Below are 21,044 nucleotides of genomic sequence, written 5' to 3' on the forward strand. Positions count from 1 at the left end.
TGCAGTTGATCTGGGAAAAGCACAAAGATTAACATTTTAGATTCTATCTTTAACTTTTCCCAGAGCTCCACTATCATGGAGAGAGCTGATGTGGCTAGCAAAGGAGGAGGTGCAGTGTCCTCTTGCATCTTTGTGCTGTAGGTTTTTGAACTGATAGAAAGGAATGGGCCCCCAAAACTGCAGAAGCCCAGGCACCACTCGGCTCTCCTGCACGACTTCCTCCACTGCTGCCTGCAGGCAGATGAGGACAGGCGCTGCTCTGCCCAGGAACTCCTGCAGGTAAGAAAAAGCAAAGGGGCAAAAAGCCCTGTCAGCTGAGGACACCTGCATGAAGGGATGAGGAGGAGGAGTGTGGGCCACATGGCGCAGACAGCTCCCAGGACAGGAAGGCGCAGGGGGACACACTGCCCTTGGTGCTCTTGGTGTGTCTTCCTGGTAGCCAGGGAATCCTGCTTGAGCCCATGAGGATGGGATCCTGGAAAGTAAGAGTTCCTTTCTTTGTTCTTTATCCTCTGGGCAGCATCCCTTTGTGACCTCAGGCCATCCTGCCTCCAGCCTGGCTGCTCTGATCATTTCAGCCAAGCAAGTGCAGGTAGACTGGAGAGGAGACACCTGCACCTGAGGAGACCCTTATGCCCCGCCAGCTGAGAGGAGGGAAAAGGGGATGTGTCATCTTGAGGCAGAGCTTCAGCCGTCGCCCAAGTATTAAGAGGAGCTGTGCCCTAGATAGGAAATGTGACAGTTTTCATATTTGCTCAGTTTAGGTCTTAGGTTAGGTTAGATTAGGTTAGGTTAGGTTAGATTACGTGTGTGTTAGGTTAGGTTAGGTTAGGTTAGGTTAGGTTAGGTTAGGTTGGGTGTGTTAGGTTCCATTTAAAACTCTGTTGTTTTTTCTTTCTCAAAAAGATGAAAGTTTAAAAAAATTAGGAAATATAGGGATCAACTTCTAAGGACTATGGTGGCATTGGCACGCTATATACAGTCATAAACGGAACGGGACACTCTGAATCAGTGTCGTGAGCTGTTTATTTCAAACATCAGTCTCAGTACATTGTTAGGACAATGGAGACAGGATATGTTTACAGCTTGCTGATTCAAATGGAATGCCAAGGAAACATCACATTACAGGGTAGCATAAAACCCTCTCAGCCTAAGTTTCAGCCAATCACACATAAAGCAAAACATATTCACAATAATTCTATCCAGTCATATGAAACACACGTAACAGTAGTTAACAAAATAAGGACTTATTTTCTAACACAATGGCTCGTTTATGAGAGACAAAGCATGGCTCGTTTATGAGAGACAAAGCACAGAGGCTCATTCATACTAACCTTCTAAAGATATACATTAAATAAACTTGTTGCAACCTATAAGGGCAAATCACAGGGGCTTATTGTTCTATTTCTCATGTCTGCTCTACTGCTTACAAAACTTTTTGCTATATTAGCAATGTTCACAAATCTGCTGTCTGAGGCCTGTCTTTTTTACCACTTTCTCAAAACCCTCAAATTTTATGAATCCCAACATTTGGAACATAGATAGCTTAGATAATAGAGGATTGTTTAGCTTAGAGTAGAGTGTTGTTAATTTAGGGAAGCTCTGAGGTATCTTATAAGTAGAAATGAAAGAATTGTCATAATAAGAATTAAGCTGTGAGAGGAAAAGCTGGGCTGCAGCCCAACTGGAGCTTGCAGGTGCTCCAATCTGTCAGCCTGAACAGGCCACCTGCAGGACAGAAGGATGAAGATGCAGAAGTAGTGAGGGGATGCTTTGTTTCAGCCTGAGTGCCAATAAAAGTCTAAAATATCCAGAGTGTTGTAAGACTCCCTTCCTTGCCAGGCTGTAGCTAAGGGGACAGTCCCTTTCAGAGGCCTAAAGAACATAGTGAGGTAAGCAGCTTTGCTTACCTGAAGTGTGGAATGCCCGTGGGAAGCTGAGAGACTTGCGGGTAATGAACACCAGGAGATGAGCTCACATTCAGGACAACACTAGGAGGCAGATGTGCAGTCCTTTCTGGGCCTCTTGTCTTGGAGATGTCACAGTCATCAGCAGCAATCACCATTTGGTTCCCACCCTCCTCTCACTATGTCACCTATGGGATAGAATGGCATTGTCATAGCAGCATCTGGCCCTTCCTCCCTGCTTCTCTTTTCCCCCCTTTTCAGCCCAGAGCCCCAGGGCTCATCTGGGCCAGCTTCATCCCCCACGGGTGTATGCAACCACCCGGGCCTCCTGCAGAGCCCCATTCCCACTCTGCTGCCTCCTTGGCCTTTTCCCACATCTGGGCCAGCCTGCTGTTGCCAGCTGTTGGGCACACACACACACAGCATACCACACCTGTCAGGGAGCAATTTGATGCAGGAGCCCCTGCTAACCACGGCTCAACAGCCCGGCACTTTTCCCACCCAGCTGCGGCTGCATTTGGACTCCATCTGCTGGGATACCCACTGTGAGGGACTGCTCAGGGCCTGGATGCTCCTCGAATGGTGCCCACAGGCCTGATTTCCACGCCTCCCCATTCCTCCTACCCCTAAGGCTGCCTCAGCCTTCTAAACACAATTGTTCTTACTCTAATGGCTTCCTGTGCTTTCCTTCATACTGTAAGCAGGAGCACACAGTTTTGATTGTCTTTAATCTAGAATTAATAAAGATAAGTTGGAAGTGCTACAAGACTTTGTCATTTCAAACTTGAAGCAACTGCAAAAAGTAGAGAAGCTTTCTGTGCAGCTTTTCAGTGAATTTAAAGTCTCCTTCCTCTTCACTCACTTTCAGCATATCTGTTGATTTTCCTTTGCTGTCATCTTTTAAGCTTCATCACTTGTCTATGGATTTGTAAAAACACCCTGAAAACCCAACCCAAATTTACTATCCTTTGTATTTCTCCTCTTCTGGAAAAACTGAGGCTCCTGTGATCTTCTCCTGTGATCTAAACTGTGATTCCCATCTTGGCTCTGGCTAAGAGCAGAACAAATGGAATTTATTACCTGCTAGTAAGATCTGCTAGCAAAGGTCACAGTTAGAGCTAAGCACGGTGCTTGTCTCCCTCCGTTGAATACACATCTTTGTGTCTAGGCCTAGTGATTTCCAGGAGCACCTGGAAACTACTGCCAAGGACAAAAGTCTCATTCTTGCTGGTTTGGACATGGATTTTTTGGTATGATTTTGATCTACATCCACAGTGACCAACAGGAACTGGATCTTTGACACAAAGTGCCTTTACCAACATTTCAAAGCATAGTTGGCACTGAAGTCCAGATACTAATGCGTTGTGGTTTCTTTGAACTGTTTCTAACATCTGGTACAATATCCCAAAACATGTCATTTTTGAATGTTTCAGGCATTTAAAACTCAGGCTTATTGTTGTCAACACTTTTCTTTCCTCCCTTCAGAAATCTGCATGCCCAGGTACTAATTTCTTTCTCAGTTTGTTGACAAGTTACCTGTCAGACAATACTTGTTTCTTGACCCAGAGATGGGGCAACTGTCGCCATGAGGCCAGACGTGAAATACACACGTGATCAGGGTACGAGAAGAAAGAAGTCTTTTTTATTTGCGTGTTCTCCGGCTTATACACTCTTAACCAAGCGTGATCTTAAGTCCACCGCTGGCCTTGGCTCGCAGGTGGCCATCAAGCGAGTGTCCCAGGAGCGCATCTCGGAGTGGGCGCGGCTGGGGAGTGAGCGGGGCCAGCGGGAGGAGCCGGCGGGGCGTGCCGGGCAAGGCCCGGCAGGGCGGCAGCGAGGGCAGCAAGCGAAGCGTGGAGTGAGCGGGGGCCGCGCAGCGCCCCGGGTCAGGTCATGGCGAGCCGCGGCGGGGCTGGGCAGGGGCTGCCCGAGGCGCAGCACAGCATTGGCCCCGCTGACGGCATTGCGGTCCCCCCGCAGCGCAAGGGCGCCCTTGTGCTCCTGGAGCCGGCGCTGCTGTGGAAGGTGTCGTGGCCTGGCTTCAGCGGCGTCGTGCGGCTCCTGGACTGGTTCGAGGTGCCCGAGGGCTTTGCGCTGCTCATGGAGCATCCGCAGCGCTGTCAGCACCTCTGGTACTTCCTGCACGAGCAGCGGTTCCTGACGGAGCCCGTGGCGCGGGGGCTGCTCCGCCAGGTGCTGGAGGCCGTGCGGTGCCGCAGCAGCCACGGTGTCCTGCTCCGCCACATCAAGGCCGAGAACGCCCTCGTCCACCTGGCCACAGGTGAGGCAAAGCTCATCGACTTTGGCTGCAGCACGATCCTCCAGGACACGTTCTACACCCAGATGTCAGGTGAGCCCAAAGCCGGGGCCCAGCAGGGCAGCAAAGTTCCCCCCTTGGCTGGCAGAGGGGGAAGAGGGAGGGAAGGAAGGAGGGAGGGAAGGAGGGGGAATCCTTCTTCAGCCAGCTGTAGCCAAGTTGCTTTTTGGCAGGGCAGTGGCTGGCTGTTGTGGAACGGGAGCTGGCTGGGGGGGAGGGAGCAGCATGGGCCTGATGAGCTGCACCCATGTCCCATAGGAACACCTGAGTACAGCCCACCAGAGTGGATCCTCTTTGGCTGCTACCATGGCCAGCCAGCCACCATCTGGTCCCTGGGCATCCTGCTCTATGAGCTGGTCTGCAGGCACCTTCCATTCCACACCAATGAGGACATCATCAGGGTCCAGCTCTTCTTCCCACCACGGGTGTCTCAAGGTGGGGATGCACCTTCAAGGCATGAGGGGAAGAACGGGGTTGTGAGAGGCAGCTGGCACATAAGCATCCTACTCTTGCAGCTGGTGAGGAGGTGGATCTCCTGGGCTCAGCTGGAGGAGGTGGCACCTGCGCCTCTGTGCTGGTGTCCTCTGCAAGAGAGGATCAATAGGAAGCTTTTGGCTGTAGCTCTGAGCACTCCTGGTGGCCTGGGCATTGTGGAATGTGGGAGAGCATGGACAGGAGCCTTGTCCCGCTGAGCGGCGGTTTCTGGTTTCTCTCCGCAGAGTGCCAGCACCTCATCAGGTGATGTTTATGCATGGACCCCACAGACAGGCCATCACTGCAGGACCTTTTTGAGCATTCTTGGCTGCAGGAGCCCTGCCTGGCCCAGGAGACAGCAGAGATGCATCTCTGTGCACAGTAGGATCCAGGAGCCAGCATGTAGCAGCGGCACGCGTCTCGTGGCGCTGGAAGAAAACCGCAGAGCATTTCCCTGTGGCCGCAGCGCTGAGGAGAGAGCGCAGCCAAGCAGATGCTTCCGCTGGTCCCCGTGAGCTGTGGAGGGAGCGGATCCATGCTGCCCATCCCACTGGAGAAGTGGTGGCAGTGCGGTGAAGGTGCCACGGACTGGGACAGGGGAAACATCCCCCTGCAGCTCAATGGCATCGTGATGTCCCCGCAAGCCGAGGCACAGCTGGCGTGTTCTTCTGGAGCACAACGTGGAGCTGGGAACACCATCCTGGAGCTGGCCGCTGGCAGGGCAGGGCTGATTGGCTTTGGCTGTGGCCCCTGCCTGGAGGACACGCTCTGCACCCCGATGGAATTAAGATGAGTCCCCAGCCGGCGCAGGGGTGGGGGGATGCTGGTGCTTCCAGGCATGGCAGGGCTCGGCCTGGCCACGTGCTGGAGGTTCCCCGCTCGGCAGCGCTGGGGAATATTAATTGTTCCGCCGGCCGCCGAGCTGCTTTTTGTGGAAGGGGAGCTGGCTCCTGGCCTTGCTGACAGCTTCTGCCAGCCAGCCTGGCACGGGCTGAGGTGGGGGCAGCCAGCCTGACAAAAGCATCCATCCATGTGGATGGGGGGCGGCAGAGGGGGACGGGTTCCAAAGCTGTGCCCCAGCTGGCCTGCTCTGCAGGCCCTTGAGGAAGGGCTGCGTTTATGGGCAGGAAAGGTGAGGATTTTCCCCACCCGTGGACAGGTTTAATTCTCCCATGGAGTGGTCAGACTCTCCACAGGCCCATGAAACAGTGGCAGGCTTTGTGCTTTTTCTTTTTTCCAGGTCTTGTTTTGAATTGGCATTCATGCAATTGTTCTTTGTTTTTCCCAGGAGGATTACACCTGGTGCCCGGACCCGACGGGGAAGCGCCTGCAGCATCCGTGGAGCACGTCCAGTGCCAGTGCTACCCCAGGGGCCACGGTCTGCAGGGACAGCCCCTTCCAGAAGGACGAGGACCTGGTGCGGGATCGGCTCCTCTCCTGGCAGCAGCTCTCCAGAGGTGGGCATCCGGATCCACAGCTCGGCTGGCAGAAGGGCTCTGGGCAGGCGGCAGCGGGCACGCGGGCATGCCGCTCCTGCAGCTGCTGAGGAGGTTGCTGTGCCGTGATTAAGCAGAGGAGGTGGAATATGGCCTGCCCCGCTGCCCTTCTCTAAAAACAGAGAATGGTTCGGGAGGTTTGGGCTCTGAGCACAGCCAGCAGCCTGGCCTGGGCACAGCCATGGCAGGACAGGGGGACAGGAGCCTGCTGCGACTGACCGTGGCTCTCTGGTTTCTCTCCGCAGGCTGCTAGCGCCTCATGCCATGGGAATGGCCCCACTTGGCCTGCCAGGCTGGGAGGGCTGGAGGGCGGCCGGCGTTCATTTGCTGTCAAAAATAAATTGGGTTGTTTTGTCATTGTCATCATCGGAGCGTTTCTTTCATCCTTTTCCAAGCTTTTGGCCTTCTGTGATAAATGAATGTCGTTCATGCTAAGAAAATTGTAATTATATCAATATTTTTGGAAAATAATTGGAAATGTAAATGTGATTAATATGAAGCAAATGGGCTTCTTTGTAGATGATACATGTGGGAAAAAGTATACAGGAGATTGGAATTGGCCTTGATGAACAAAAGTTAGGAAGACTCCCAAGTCAGAATTGGCATCAAGACAAAGTTAAGACAACTCCCAGGACAGGATCGGCTGTGACATGAATAAAGTTGGGACAATTCCAGACAGGGAGTCTAAAATAGTGCTCTTATCTATAAAATAATAAGGCTTACTTGGAACACAGTGCTTACTTACATAACACAGGACTTGGGGCACGTGCACAACCTGCCAGGTTATTCAGAGGACAGCGAGGAAGACTGCTGGCCTTCCTCCAAGAAGAGCACCAAAGAGCCATAAGCCCCCTTAGCCACAGCAGAAGCATGCGCTGTGTGTGCTGTGGTGATGTAGATTTCAAGAATCGGAAATAGGAGGAGATTTACAGGAAAATATTGATGAATATGTATTAGCACACAGTATATAAGTTGTGTTGGGATCCTTTTGCCTTTTGCACGTGAGGCAGGGTGGGAAGCCCTCCCCATACCCTGATCGATGGGTTTTGCTTATGCTTTATCCAAACCACTGCCAAATTTCTTTTTGTAACTACTGGATGCTATTTGATCGTATCATTTTATCTCAATTAAAACTGCTGCTAAATTGTAAGTTTGTGGTTTATTAGACATATGGGACCACATATATAAGATCAGGAATATGACTTAATAGTTTACAAAACCAAAATGAATATTATTCAGCTAAATTAACAAGGAATAGAAAAGCATTCGAGACTTAATCACAAAGGATAAAGTAACAGAAATGATGATACTTGATTAAATGAATACGTTTTTACTTAATGAGTTAATAGCTCAGTCTCCTCTGGCTTTTGATCTCCTCCCCAGAAGGGGTGCAGTTCTTTGATCTCCTCTCCATGGGGGGCACAGTCCTTAGGGTTTGGTCTAGGCTTTGGCATGGGGTGTTGTGTTTTGGATGATGATGACTGCCAAAAACCCCCATAAAATCTCCCCTGGAACCCCCAAATTCACTCAAACTCCCTCAAACTTCCTCCCAACCACCTCAGGAAAAATTTTGGGTGGATTTTGGGGGGGGGGGTTGGGTACCACATGCATGCCGAAATGGGCATAGGATTCAAAACCACTAAAAATTCTCCCCTAAAATTCCCCTAAAATCCCTCCAAATCTCCCCCAAACCCCCAGAGGATGGATTTGGAGGAAATTTTGGGTTAATTTTTGGTAATTTTGGGTCAATTCTGGGTGGATTTTGGGTGGTTTTGGTACCTCCCGGACACCAAATTTGGCGTAGGATTCAAACCCAGACAAAATCTCCCTCAAATCTCCTCAAAACCCTCCAAATTCTCTCCCAAAATGTGGGGGTTCCCAGGAGGGGGCACTGCTGATCCAGGGCATCAAGGCACTGCCTGCAATCATCCATAACCGCCCCTAAGGAGCCTCCAGGGCTTTACCCTCCATGAGCTGCAGCAGACGTGTCAGGAAAGGTGACAAGAGCCCGTGGAATGGTCCTTGTTGCAGGCAGATTAGCCACTTGTAGCTCTTCAAAACTCCCTCCCATGAAAAACAAAAAAACTTAAACCGTTCCTAAATGTGAAAAACACGTTCACTCTCTTGTGAAAATGTAAAAAGTTTAATAAAGGACAATGGGAGACCAGGACCATGGAGCAAAGGTTATCACGGCCGGGTGCATCTTGGCACTGGGGATCCCCCTGAAATACCTTTCCCCTTACATCAGCCTGTTGCATATTCATAGACCCTCATGCACAGCAAACTTTACCCCCAAACTAGTTTACATGCTTCAAGAACGGTTTAGCACGGCTCTTCCTTGGATCTGCCTTTTTAGGGCATGCAGATTCCTTGGTTGTGGTTTTAGTCCATTCTTATCACCTCCAGTTTTTGGGCCTTGGTCCATTCTGCCTTGAGACGGGGAGTGCTGATAGTTGGCAGATCTGTACAGGTGTCCTCATCCTGTGTGCATTGGATGTTATCCCATCCAAGTAGGCAGTTTAACACAAGCAGCTATTTCACTAAGCTTAATTAATGACAGAAAACAAAACTATATCTTTACAACACAGTTACTTTAACATCACACATATAAAATCTATTTTAATATCTGTGAAAAGCCAATATTATAATACGTATCCATAAAAATAAACCTCTCGCTGAATGATGGTAGATGTCGGTCCCATGGCCCAGTCCCAGTACTGGGAATTTTGCTTCCCTTACTGGAAATTCCCCTCCTCGTAAGCTTTCTACCCCCATGTTTTTAAGGTCACTATCGTTATACACATATATTATAATATTGACTTTTCAAAGATATTAAAATGTATTTTATATCTGTGTGTTAAAGTAACTGTTATTGTCTTGGTTTGAAAAGACAGGTGTCAGCTAAGGAAGGCAGGTTCCTCCCCTGGAATGGAAAATGTAAACTCCCTCCCTCTGAATTGCTGTAATTTTGAAATTAAGGGGCTCTCAAGCAAAGATATGGGAATAGGAATAACAGGTTTTATAAGGAAAAATTAAAAATACAAATGCTGTAGTACAAACAAACAAAACCACTGACAGAGTCAGAACACTACCTGACACCCTGTGGGTCAGGCTGTTGGCAGCAGTCCCAGTGAATGGTGGCTGCAGCCCTCCTGCAGTGCCAGGTGTGGTTCTGTTGGGGCAGGGATCCTGGAGAAGGGTGCAGTTTTCCTCTGAAGGTCCGGGCTGCTGCAGATGGGCCGGGGAATCTTCCGTCCTCTGGGAATCCAGTGGAGAAGACAGCTGCTCCTCTGGGAATGCAGTGGGAAAAGGCTGATCCTCTGGGAATCCAGTGGGAAAAGGCTGCTGTGGAATTCCAAACCTCAGATTCTATCCAGGTAGGAATGCTTGGCTCCTCCTCCTGGGCGGAGCATCACCTAATGGCAGGATGTCATTTTATCAGCCATGCAGGGACACTCAATGGCCCATTAACAGCAGATAATTAATAATTAATGGCCAGTCCATTATCAGAAGATATCTCCTGGAGGGAGGATTGGTTGTGGAAGAGATAAACTGCCTAATGAACAGAAGATAACTGCCCCACCTCTGACAGATGGCAAACAGAACACACACTTATCTTGCAATCCAGGACCTGTCCTCACTGGCTGCCCCCATTCTCCAGAGTTCATGGTATCCAGGGAGGCTGCAGCTGCTGATGTCAGGAACAAACAAGTTGGGTCTTGGTTTGAGAAAGCTCCAGAATCCATTTCTGACCCCCGACAGACAGGGCAAAGGCAGAGCCATGGGGTTTTTATAGGGTATCCCAGGGCTGGAGTTGGGGTTTGGGTCAAGGGAAGAGTTCTTAGCAACACAAGAAGGGTGAAATCAAATTCCTGCCTCTTAGACACAGAGGCACTCCACACAGAATGTGTCCCCAAGTCCTAAATTCCCCCTCAAACTCCTGATTAATGGAGGGACTTTGGACATCTTTGATCAATTTCATTCATTTAACACTGTTTGGCTGCTCTTAAGAGATGAAGATGAAGCAGAAGAAAATTCAGGACAAACGGAAAGGAGAAGCCATAGATGAGTGACCAGGGCTGTGCCCAAAGTGCCTCCTCCAGTGGGGGATGGAGCTGGAGCAGCACACGAAGCTCCTCCTCCCGCACTCGGGGCACTCGCAGGGCCTCCCTTACTGGTGGCTCCGCTGGTGCTTGTTCAAGTGAGAGCGCTGTGAGAAGCTCTTCCCACACTCCTCACACTCGTAGGGCCTCTCCCCAGTGTGAATGCGTTGGTGGGTGACGAGGGTGCAGTTGTGCTTGAATCCCTTCCCACAGTCGGGGCATTGGAAGGGCCTCTCCTCTCTGTGAATGCGATAGTGCCGGAGGAGACAGGAGCTGGTCTTAAACCTCTTCCTGCATTTATCACACTCGTAGGGCCTCTCCCCAGTGTGGATCTTTTGGTGGCGGATCAAGTAGGAATGCTGCCTGAAGCCCTTCCCACATTTCCCACACCTGTGTGACCGTTTTCCAGTGTGGATGTTCCGGTGCTGAATCAGGTTGGCGCTCTGTCTGAACCTCTTCCCACACTCCCCACACTCGTAGGGCCGTTCCCCAGTGTGGGTCCTCTGGTGCCTGATCAGGGTTGAGCTCCGACTGAAGCTCTTCCCACATTCCTCACACTCGTGGGGCCTCTCCCCAGTATGGATTTGTCGGTGCATGACAAGATGGGAGTTGTGCCTGAAGCCCTGCCCGCAGTCGGGGCAGCGGAAGGGCCTCTCCTCTGTGTGCGTGCGCTGGTGCTGGAGGAGATCAGAGCTGGACTTAAATCTCTTCCTGCATTGATCACACTCATAGGGCCGTTCCCCAGTGTGAGTCCTCTGATGCCGGATCAGCTCGGACCTCAAGCTAAAGCTCTTCTCACACTCCTCACACTCGTAGGGCCTTTCCCCAGTGTGGGTCCTCTGGTGCCTGATCAGGGTGGAGCGCCAGCTGAAGCTCTTCCCAGATTCCTCACACTCATAGGGCCTCTCCCCAGTGTGAACCACCTGGTGCCTCATCAGCTGGGATCTCAAGCTGAAGCGCTTCACACATTGCCCACACTCATAGGGCCTCTCCCCAGTGTGGATTACCTGGTGCCGGATCACGCTGGAGCTCCGGCTGAAGCTCTTCCCACATTCCTCACACTTATGGGGCCTCTCCCCAGTATGGATTTGTTGGTGCATGACAAGATGGGACTTGTGCCTGAATCCCTTCCCACAGTCGGGGCAGCGGAAGGGCGTCTCCTCTGTGTGCGTGCGCTGGTGCTGGAGGAGATGGGAGCTGGTCTTAAATCTTTTCCTGCATTGATCACACTTGTAGGGCCTCTCCACAGTGTGGGTCCTCTGGTGCTTCTTTAGGTCGGAGCTCCTCCAGAACCTCTTCCCACACTCCACACGTTTCTGGGGCTTCTCCCTATCATGGAGCTGCTCATGGAGCACCAGCTCTGAGCTCTGGCTCCATCTCCGGCCGCCTTCCCGGCCCAGGCTGGCTGTTTCCCCCTCAGATCCCCGCCAGCTGCGTTTGCAGCCCCTCCTTGTGCGGCATCTCCAGGGCTTTTCCTCCCTGTTGGCTTCCTGTGACGTGGAGCCGCTCAAAACGGCCTCTTCCACCAGGTTCTGCCGCGGGCATTTGTCCTCCCTGCTCTCCATGCTCAGATCCTGCTCTGGGGGAGGAAGGACAAGGACAGGATGGGATTTGCCTCCATGCCACAGGCAAGGGCAAGGAGATTCCCCCAGGGCTGTACTGCAGCCGGGGCCGTGCTGGGCTGGAGATGGAGCAGCACAGAGGGGAAAGGGGCACTGACTTCCTCCACACCTGCCTTAGTGTCCTGGGGCATCTTCCTCTTCCTCACAGCATCCCAGGGGTTGGGAATGGGAAATCCTGGTTTGGGGAAAACAAGGGATGAGCACATTGAGTTTGAAGGTCCCTCTGCCCAAGTCCATCTCTACAAGTCACTGGCAATCTGGGTGGCATAAAAACCTCCCAAACACCAAGATTCAGCCCTGGAAAAGCCTCCCAGGAGTTCCCCGTCCCTGGTCCCTCCTCTCTGGTGTTTGGGGGTTCCCCCTGTCCCAGCTGCTGGGGCCACGCTTGGATTGGGGGTGCCCCTTCTCCTCGGTCCCCGCCCTGCCCAGGCTGCTGGGAGACCCAGCGATCCGAAAAGCTCCCCCCTCTTGGCTCTCCCCATTTCGGGATGCCGGGGCTGTTTGGGCTCCCGGGCTCCCTTCTCCCCTCATTCTCTGCTCTGGGCTGCAGCGGCTCCAAGGAGTCCCCCCTGCCCCTCTCCAGGCTCTTGAGGCTCCCGCCAATGGCGGCGCTCCCCCCTCTCTGGGCTCCCCACTTTGGGCTCCTGGGGCACACAGGGCTCTGCTCCTCCAGGCTGCCTCTGCCGGCAGCCGCCACCGGCAACCCCCGATGTCCCCCCAAGGGGCCTTTTCCGCTCAGCCTTGGACTGCTTCATTCTCCAAACATCCCCCCAAAAACCCAACCCAGGGACCCCCCGGGATATCTGGGCTGAGCTCTCCCCCCCCCACTCATTTGCGCGATGGTGAGGGGGGGGCGATGAGCCCACAGGTGGGGGCTGCGAATTCAGGGAAGGAATGACCGCGTGGTTTTCTTCTTTCCTCGATGCTCCTTTGTCCCTCCTCTTCCTCCCTCTCCTCTTCCATCCCTCCTCCCCCCTAACCCCGCCTCCTTCTCCCCCTCCATCCCTGCCCTTCCCTCCCTCCTCCTCCTCCCCCAGCAGCAGCCACACCCTCGGTGCCCCGTTCCCGCAGCCCTCGCAGCCCGTGGCAGGAGCGGGGATGGAGCCGGGACAGGTCGGGATGGGCAGCGCGGGGCTCTCGGCTGCTCCCAGCCGCTGCGGACGGGGAAACCCGGCCTGGGCCAAAGGAGAGGCAAACTGGGCAAACTGGGGGCTGCACATCCAAACTGGGCCTTGCTGGGGACCCTGCCTGGCTACTGCCAGCCCTTGGGGCTCCTCTCGGCACATGCGCCATGGGGGAACGCACACAGGGCTGGGGCATCCCAGCAGTGGCAGCACTGCCAGGGACTGGACTGGACTGGGCTGCACTGGGGTAACTGGGAATGACTGTGAGCATGCTGAGGGACACTGGGATATACCAGGAGTGTCTGTTAACCATACTCAGGTGACTGGTACCACTCTGGGAACAGGTGGGACCATGCTGGGAACAACTGGGACCCCATGCTGGGCATACCTGGGAGCAAGAGGGAATGGCTGGGTGTACACTGGGGACAACTGGGCATGACTGGGACCATCTATGGAGTACCTGGGACTATACTGGGACAACTGGGATCACACTGGGAGGAACAGGGATTGACTGGAACCATGCTAGGGGCTTCTGGAATCCTACTGGGATAACAGGAGGAGGAGCTGGCCAATGCTGGGTGTGACTGGCATCATACTGGATCATACTGGCGGCCACTGGGACTGCACTGAGGGTGACTGGGAGTGGCTGTGAGCAACTGGCATCAGGCTGGAAGCAACTCAGGGCAGCTGGGAATGACTGGGAACATGCTGGGAGCAACTGGGATACACTGGGAGAGACTGAAACCACACTGGGGGTAAATGGCAGCAACTGCGGCCACACTGGATGATCATGGGAGCAGCTGTGCCCATGCTGGGATCCTACTGGGATCCTATGGAAAATGGCTGGGATCATACTGGGAGTGACTGGGAAGGTGCTGGTTCTGACTAGAACCATACTGGAAGTGACTGGGAGCAACTGGGCCCACACTGGGAGTGCCAGGGAGTCACTCTGAGTATGACTGCAATAACGCTGGGAGTATCTGGGACTGACTGGGGTCATACTGGGAGTGACTGGGAGTGGCTGTGAGCAACTGGGATCATGCTGAAAGCAACTGGGGGGAACTGGGAGTGACTGGGAGCATGCTGGGGCTGACTGGGATATACTGGGGGAGACTGGGAGTCACTGGGATCATACTGGAGGCTCCTGGGGTAATCCTGGCATTGACAGGGAGCAACTGGGATCATAATGGGGGCCACTGGCATAATACTGGGAGTGACTGGGATCATCCAAGAAGCGAGTGGAACCATACTGGGAGTGACTACTGCTCCTGCTGGGGTCACCCTGGGAGCCACTGGAATCACACTTTGGGCAACTGCCAGAAACTGGGATCATCCTGGAGGCAACTGGGAGGAACTGGAAAAGACTGGGATCATTCTGATCTAACTAGAACTGTACCAGGCCAACTGGGATACGCTGGGACTGTCTGTGACCATACTGGGGGGACTGGAAGCACACTGGGAACAGCTGGGACCATGCTGGGGGCAACTGGGAGTGAGTTGGACCTCGGTGAGCGGGACTGGGACTATTCTAGGGACAACTGGGACCATCCTGGGAGGAACTGGGAACGAGTGGGACTGTACTGGAGGCAACTGGGATCATACTGGGATGACAGTGGTAGCAGCTGGGTCCATGCTGGGTGAGACTGGGATCACACTGAAGGTGCTTAGAATGATACTGGGATTGACTGGGGGTGGCTGTGAGCAACTGAAATCATGCTGGAAGCAACTGGGGGTAAGTGGGAGTGACTGGGAGCATGCTGGGAGGGACTGGTATATACTGGGGGAGACTGGGAACCATGAGGATCATACTGGAGGCTCCTGGAGTCATGCTGGCATTGACAGGGAGCAGCTGGGATCACACTGGAGGCCACTGGCATCAGACTGGGACTGACTGGAAGTGACTGGAGTTACACTGCAAGTGACTGGGATCATACTGGGACTGACTGGAATCATACTGGGAGTGACTACTGCTCCTGCTGGGGTCATCCTGGGAGCCACTGGGATCACACTTTGGGCAACTGCCAGAAACTGGGATCATCCTGGAGGCAACTGGGAGGAACTGGGATCATTCTGATCTAACTAGAACTGTACTAGGCCAACGGGGATATGCTGGGACTGTCTGTGACCATACTGGGGGGACTGGGAGCACACTGGGAACAGCTGGGACCATGCTGGGAGCAACTGGGAGTGAGTTGGACCTCGGTGAACGGGACTGGGACTATTCTAGGGACAACTGGAACCATGCTGCGAGGAACTGGGAACAAGTGGAAATACTCTGGCAGCAACTGGGATCATACTAGTTTGACAGTGGGAGCAGTTGGATCCATGCTGGGTGAGACTGGGATCACACTGAGGGTGACTGGAGTCATACAGGGATTGACTGGGAATGGCTGTGAGCAACTGGAATCATGCTGAAAGCAACTGAGGGGAACTGGGAGTGACTGGAAGCATGCTGGGGAGGACTGGGATATACTGGGAGAGACTGGGAATCACTGGGATTATATTGGAGGCTCCTGGGGTCATGCTGGCATTGACAGGGAGAAACTGGGATCATAATGGGGGCCACTGGCATCAGACTGGGAGTGAGTGGAGTTACACTGCAAGTGACTGGGATCATACTGGGAGTAATTGGGATCATACTGGGACTGACTGGGATCATACTGGAAGTGACTGGGATCATACTGGGAGTAGCTACAATCGGACTGGGATTGCAGGGGGTGTGATTGGTCCCTGTCTGGGGGTGCTGGGAGCTGCCAGGCGCATGCTGGGAGCCGACTGCGCAGCCACTGGGAGCAACTGGGAGCAGCTGGGAATGGCAGGATGCAGCTGCAGCAGTGGCAGCTCCCCGGTGGCCCCGTGCCGGTGCCACTCATGGTGCCGGCTCTGGCTGTGCCGAGATCCCGCTGGAAGGGGATCCCAGCCAGGGACCCCATGGACACCAACCGGGGGAACCCCGGGCCGGGCTCCGACAGCGCCACGGGCAGGGAACGCAGAGACAGGAGAACTGGGGGGACACCGACATTTGGGGGCTGGGGGGGCACGGGGGAACCAAAGGAGGAACCAAAGGGAGAGCTGGGAGAGCAGGGAACGGGGTTTGGGGGTTCCAGGACTGAGAAAAGGGGAGGCTGCGGTGGGTAGAGGGGGCACGGGCTGGGCTAAGGGGGTTCCTGCATGCAGGAAAGGGAGCTCCAAGGAGCCCAGGTGTTCCCATTCCCAGCAAAAGGTGGGAAAACCCGGGATGGCCGGGAATAAGGGTCCCAGGTGTCCTCGGTGTGAAGGAAAGGAGGGGCTGGGGGCTGGGAAAGGCAGGAACTGGGGTCCAGGGGGTCTCTGCGGGAAGGAAAAGGGGGCTCTAGGGGCTGGGAGAGGCGAGATGGCCGGGAAGGGGGTGCGGGGTGGATCCCCTGCCCGGGAGTGGGGGTGCGGGGGTTGTTGGTGTCAGATAAGGGGGTGCAGGGTGGATCCTATGCCCGGGAGTGGGGGTGCGGGGGTTGTTGGTGCCGGATCAGGAGGTGCAGGGTGGATCCCATGCCCGGGAATGGGGATGTGGGGGAATCCCGGTGCCCAGGAATGGGGGTTCAGGAACCCCCGGTGCTCCGGGATGGGCGATCAGAGAGTCCCGGTGCCGGGGGTCCCCCTCACCCCTCGCCGCACCTCTGGACCCCAGGAGCGCCCCCAGCCCCAGCGCTGGAGCCATCGCGCTGCTCCTCCTCACTCCCAGTGTGATCCCAGTACGGTCCCAGTAGAACTCAGTCACCCGCGAGCTGCTCCCAGGATGATCCCAGTACAGCCCAGTCACTCCCACTGCTGCCATCCCCCCCAGCCCTCGCCCCGTTCCGACCTGTCCTGGCTCCATCCCCGCTCCTCCCGCCGGCTTCGAGGGCTCCGGACCGGACGAGGAGGAGGAGGGAGGGAGGAAGAGGCGGGGCGGCAGCAGGAAGCGGCGGGAGCACAGGACGGCCGGAATCGTGCGGCTCCAGCGCTGCCTGAACTCTGGAACCCAAGAGCATCGCCCCCCATCCCGCAGGTGCCCGGGGAGGTTCCCCCCTGTCCCAGCTGCTGGAGATCACGCTTGGACTGGGGGTCCCCCGTCTACTCGGTGCCCGCCCTGCCCAGGCTGCTGGGAGACTCGGCGATCCGAAAAGCTCCCCGTTTTCCATCTCCCCATTTCGGGATGCCGGGGCTGTTCGGGCTCCCTTCTCCCCTCATTCTCTGCTCTGGGCTGCAGCGGCTCCAAGGAGTCCCCCCTGCCCCTCTCCAGGCTCTGGAGGCTCCCGCCAATGGTGGCGCTCCCCCCTCTCTGGGCTCCCCACTTTGGGCTCCTGGGGCACACAGGGCTCTGCTCCTCCAGGCTGCCTCTGCCGGCAGCCGCCACCGGCACCCCCCGATGTCCCCCCAAGGGGCCTTTTCCGCTCAGCCTTGGACTGCGTCATTCTCTAAACATCCCCCCCAAAAAACCCCAACCCAGGGACCCCCCGGGATATCTGGGCTGAGCTCCCCCCCCCCCACTCATTTGCGCGATGGTGGGGGAGGGCGATGATCCCATAGGTGGGGGGCTGCGAATTCAGGGAAGGAATGACCGCGTGGTTTTCTTCTTTCCTCGATGCTCCTTTGTCCCTCCTCTTCCTCCCTCTCCTCTTCCATCCCTCCTCCCCCCTAACCCCGCCTCCTCCTCCCCCTTCATCCCTGCCCTTCCCTCCCTCCTCCTCCTCCCCCAGCAGCAGCCACACCCTTGGTGTCCATTCCCGCAGCCCTCGCAGCCCGTGGCAGGAGCGGGGATGGAGCCGGGACAGGTCGGGATGGGCAGCGCGGGGCTCTCGGCTGCTCCCAGCCGCTGCGGACGGGGAAACCCGGCCTGGGCCAAAGGAGAGGCAAACTGGGCAAACTGGGGGCTGCACATCCAAACTGGGCCTTGCTGGGGACCATGCCTGGCCACTGCCAGCCCTTGGGGCTCCTCTCGGCACATCCGCTGGGGGGAACGCACACAGGGCTGGGGGATTCCAGCAGAGGCAGCACTGCCAGGGACGGGGCTGGACTGGGATCCTACTGGGAGTGACTGGGACTGTACTGGGTTTGTACTGACATCCTACTAGGATCGTACTGGGATTGTACTGGGTTTGTGTTGATATTATACTGGGAACATACTGGGAGTGGCTGGGATTGTACTGTGTTGGTACTAACATCATACTTGGATCGTACTGATGGACACTGGGATCATACTGGGATCATACTGGGAGTGAGCAGGAGCCTGCGGGGAGCAATTGAAACCATGTTAGCGGCAAATGGGATACACGTGGAGTGACTGGGATTATACTGAGGATGACTGGGAGTAGCTGTGAGCAAGTGGGGACATGATAGGAGCAACTGGGAGGAACTGGGAGTGACTGGCTGCATGCTGGGGGTGATTGGAAACTGCTGAACTTCAACTGGGATCATGCTGGAGGTGACTGGGATCATACTGGCAGTGAGTGCCACTACACTGAGGCTGACTGGGAGTGCTTGTAAACAAATGGGATCATACTGGAAGGAAGTGGGAAGATGCTGGAGGGAACTGGGGTACACTGGGAGATACTGGGAGTGACGGGAAGGAAAGTGAGGGTGAAAGAGAGCAACTGGAACCATGTGGAGCACAAATGGTTCATACTGGCAGGGACTGGGAGCACACTGGGCTCATCTTTGGATCATACTGGCAGGGACTGGACTAATACTGGGAGTGTCTGAGAATGACTGGGAACACACCCTGCACATCATCCCCCATACTGGGCCTGACTGGGAGCAACTGGGAGCATGCATGGAGCAAATGGCATCATACTGGGACTGACTGGGGTGATCTAGGAAGCAACTGGAACCATGCTGGATGCAGCTGGGACCATACTGGGAGAGACTGGAAGCAACTGGGATTATACTGGGACCACACTGGGAGAGTGGGCATGTGAATGGGATCAAACTGGAGCTTACTGGGATGATACAGGGGTTGAAAGGGAGCAACTGAGATCACACTTTGGGCTACTGGGAGCAACTGAGGGAAACTGGGATGATGCTGCAAGTAAACTGGAGGAACTGGGAAGGACTGGATGCATGCTGGAGGCAACTGGGATATTCTGGGCATGACTGGGGGATCATACTGGGAGAACTGACACCTTACTGGGGCCACTGGCAGTGCCTGGAAATGACTACAGACATGCTGGGGGCAACTGGGATATACTGGGAGTGTCTGTCACCATCCTGGGGGACTGGAACCACACTGGGAACAACTGGGACCATGCTGGGGAGAACGGGGCCCACACTGGGGGCAACTGGGAGTGAGTGGGTATAGTAGGAGTCCTAGTAAAATATATGTATTGTATAAGTGGCCATGCCCTGATCCTAATTGTAAATGGGCTGCAGCTGTGATGTCCTTAATTGGGTGGCTGCTGTGGCTGATGAAGATAACTGGGATAAAAGGGAGTGGGTTGGCTGTGCAGGGAGAGTCTTGGAGGAGCCCTGACCAAGAAGCAGGAGCAACACTGCTGTGAAGAGCTGTGTGTGAGAAGAGCAGCCTGAAGGTATGGGACTCTAGAAATACAACAACAGCAATAGAAGATAGGACAGCCGAGAGCTGTGGCAGCCTGAGAGCTGGGACTCTAGAAATATAATAACAACAACTGGGACCATGCTGGGAGGGACCGGGATCATCTGGGGAGTGACTGGGACTAGAGCAGGGGCAACTGGGTTCAACTGGGACCATACTGGGAGTGTCAGTAACCACACGGGAGTGATGGAAGCACACTGGGAATAGCTGGGCCCATGCTGGGAGCAACTGGGATCACACTGGGGGCACTGGCATCAGACTGGGAGTGACTGGGAGCAACTGAGATTAGACTGCAGGTTACTGGGATCATACTGGGATTACACTGGGAGTGAATGGAACCTAACTGGGGGGTTACTGGGAGCTACTGGGCCCAACTTGGGAGGAAAATGTGACACACTGGGAGCAACTGGGATCGGCTGGAAGGTTCTGGAACCATGCTGAGAGGACTGAGACTACAATTGGGACAACTGGGAGCAACTGGGGCCACCCTTTGAGCAACAGATGGAAACTGGGATTGTGCTGGAGGAAACTGGGAGTAACTGGGAAAGACTGGGATCATTCTCAGGTATCTAAAACCTACTGGGAGTTTCTCTAACCATACTGGGGGGACTGGAACCACACTGGGAACAGCTGGGATCACACTGGGAGCAACTGGGACGATGCTGGGGGAAACTGAATCTACCCTGGAGGCAACTGGGCACAACTGGGACTCTGCTGGGAGGGACTGGGACTGTTATTGGGGCAACTGGGATCATAATGGGAGGAACTGGAAATATCTGGAATTATGCTGAGGGCAACTGGGATCACAGTGAGAGCAGCTGAGTCCATACTGGGTTACACTGGGACCGCATTGAGAGCGACTGGAATCGTACTGGGAGTGACTGGGAGTGGCTGGTTTTGTGGATTTTGGGGGGTTTGGATTTTGGGGGATTTTATTGGCATTTTAAGGGGGAGTTTTTCTGGGGGTGTTTGGGGGTTTATTGAAATTTTTGTGGCTTTTTTTTAATTTTGGGGGTTTTACTGAGATTTTGCTGGGACTTTTTGGGATTCTCAATGATTCTGGGGGGTTTATTGGGATTTTTAGGAGATTTTGGGGTATTTTATTGGCATTGTGGAGCCATTTAGTGGGGTTCATTGGGGTTTTGGGGCTTTTCGGGATTTTTGGTGGGATTTGAGGGGTTTTGTGGGATTTTTTGTGTGTTGCCAGGATTTCTTTGGATCTTGGGGGAGATTTTGTGGGACTTTTTATGGTTTTGGGGACATTTTTGGGGGATTTGAGGAGTTTAATCAGGATTTTTGGGATTATTGGGATTTCAAAGGATTTTGTGGGCTTTTATTGGAATTCTAGGGTGTTCTAATGAGATTCTGAGAGATTTAATTGGGATTTAGTGGGTTTTATTTGGACTTTCGGGGGCTTTAAGGAGATTTTG

The 21,044-nt window shown here is 54.3% G+C and overlaps 1 protein-coding gene across 1 annotated transcript; it reads left to right on the forward strand.

Moving 5' to 3' along the window:
* The first annotated feature begins 3,800 nt into the window (after positions 1 to 3,800).
* Positions 3,801 to 6,447, forward strand: LOC128948766 (serine/threonine-protein kinase pim-3-like). Its single transcript, XM_054293529.1, has 5 exons — positions 3,801 to 4,257; positions 4,483 to 4,659; positions 5,165 to 5,265; positions 5,987 to 6,155; positions 6,440 to 6,447. The coding sequence occupies exons 1-5, from the start codon at positions 3,801 to 3,803 to the stop codon at positions 6,445 to 6,447; spliced, it is 912 nt and encodes a 303-aa protein (XP_054149504.1).
* The last annotated feature ends 14,597 nt before the right edge of the window (positions 6,448 to 21,044 follow it).

The sequence above is a fragment of the Melozone crissalis genome, unplaced genomic scaffold (genome assembly GCF_028551555.1).
Source record: "Melozone crissalis strain CALT ecotype California unplaced genomic scaffold, PUWL_Pcris_2 ptg000159l_1, whole genome shotgun sequence".
In the NCBI taxonomy this organism is placed as follows: Eukaryota; Metazoa; Chordata; class Aves; order Passeriformes; family Passerellidae; genus Melozone; species Melozone crissalis.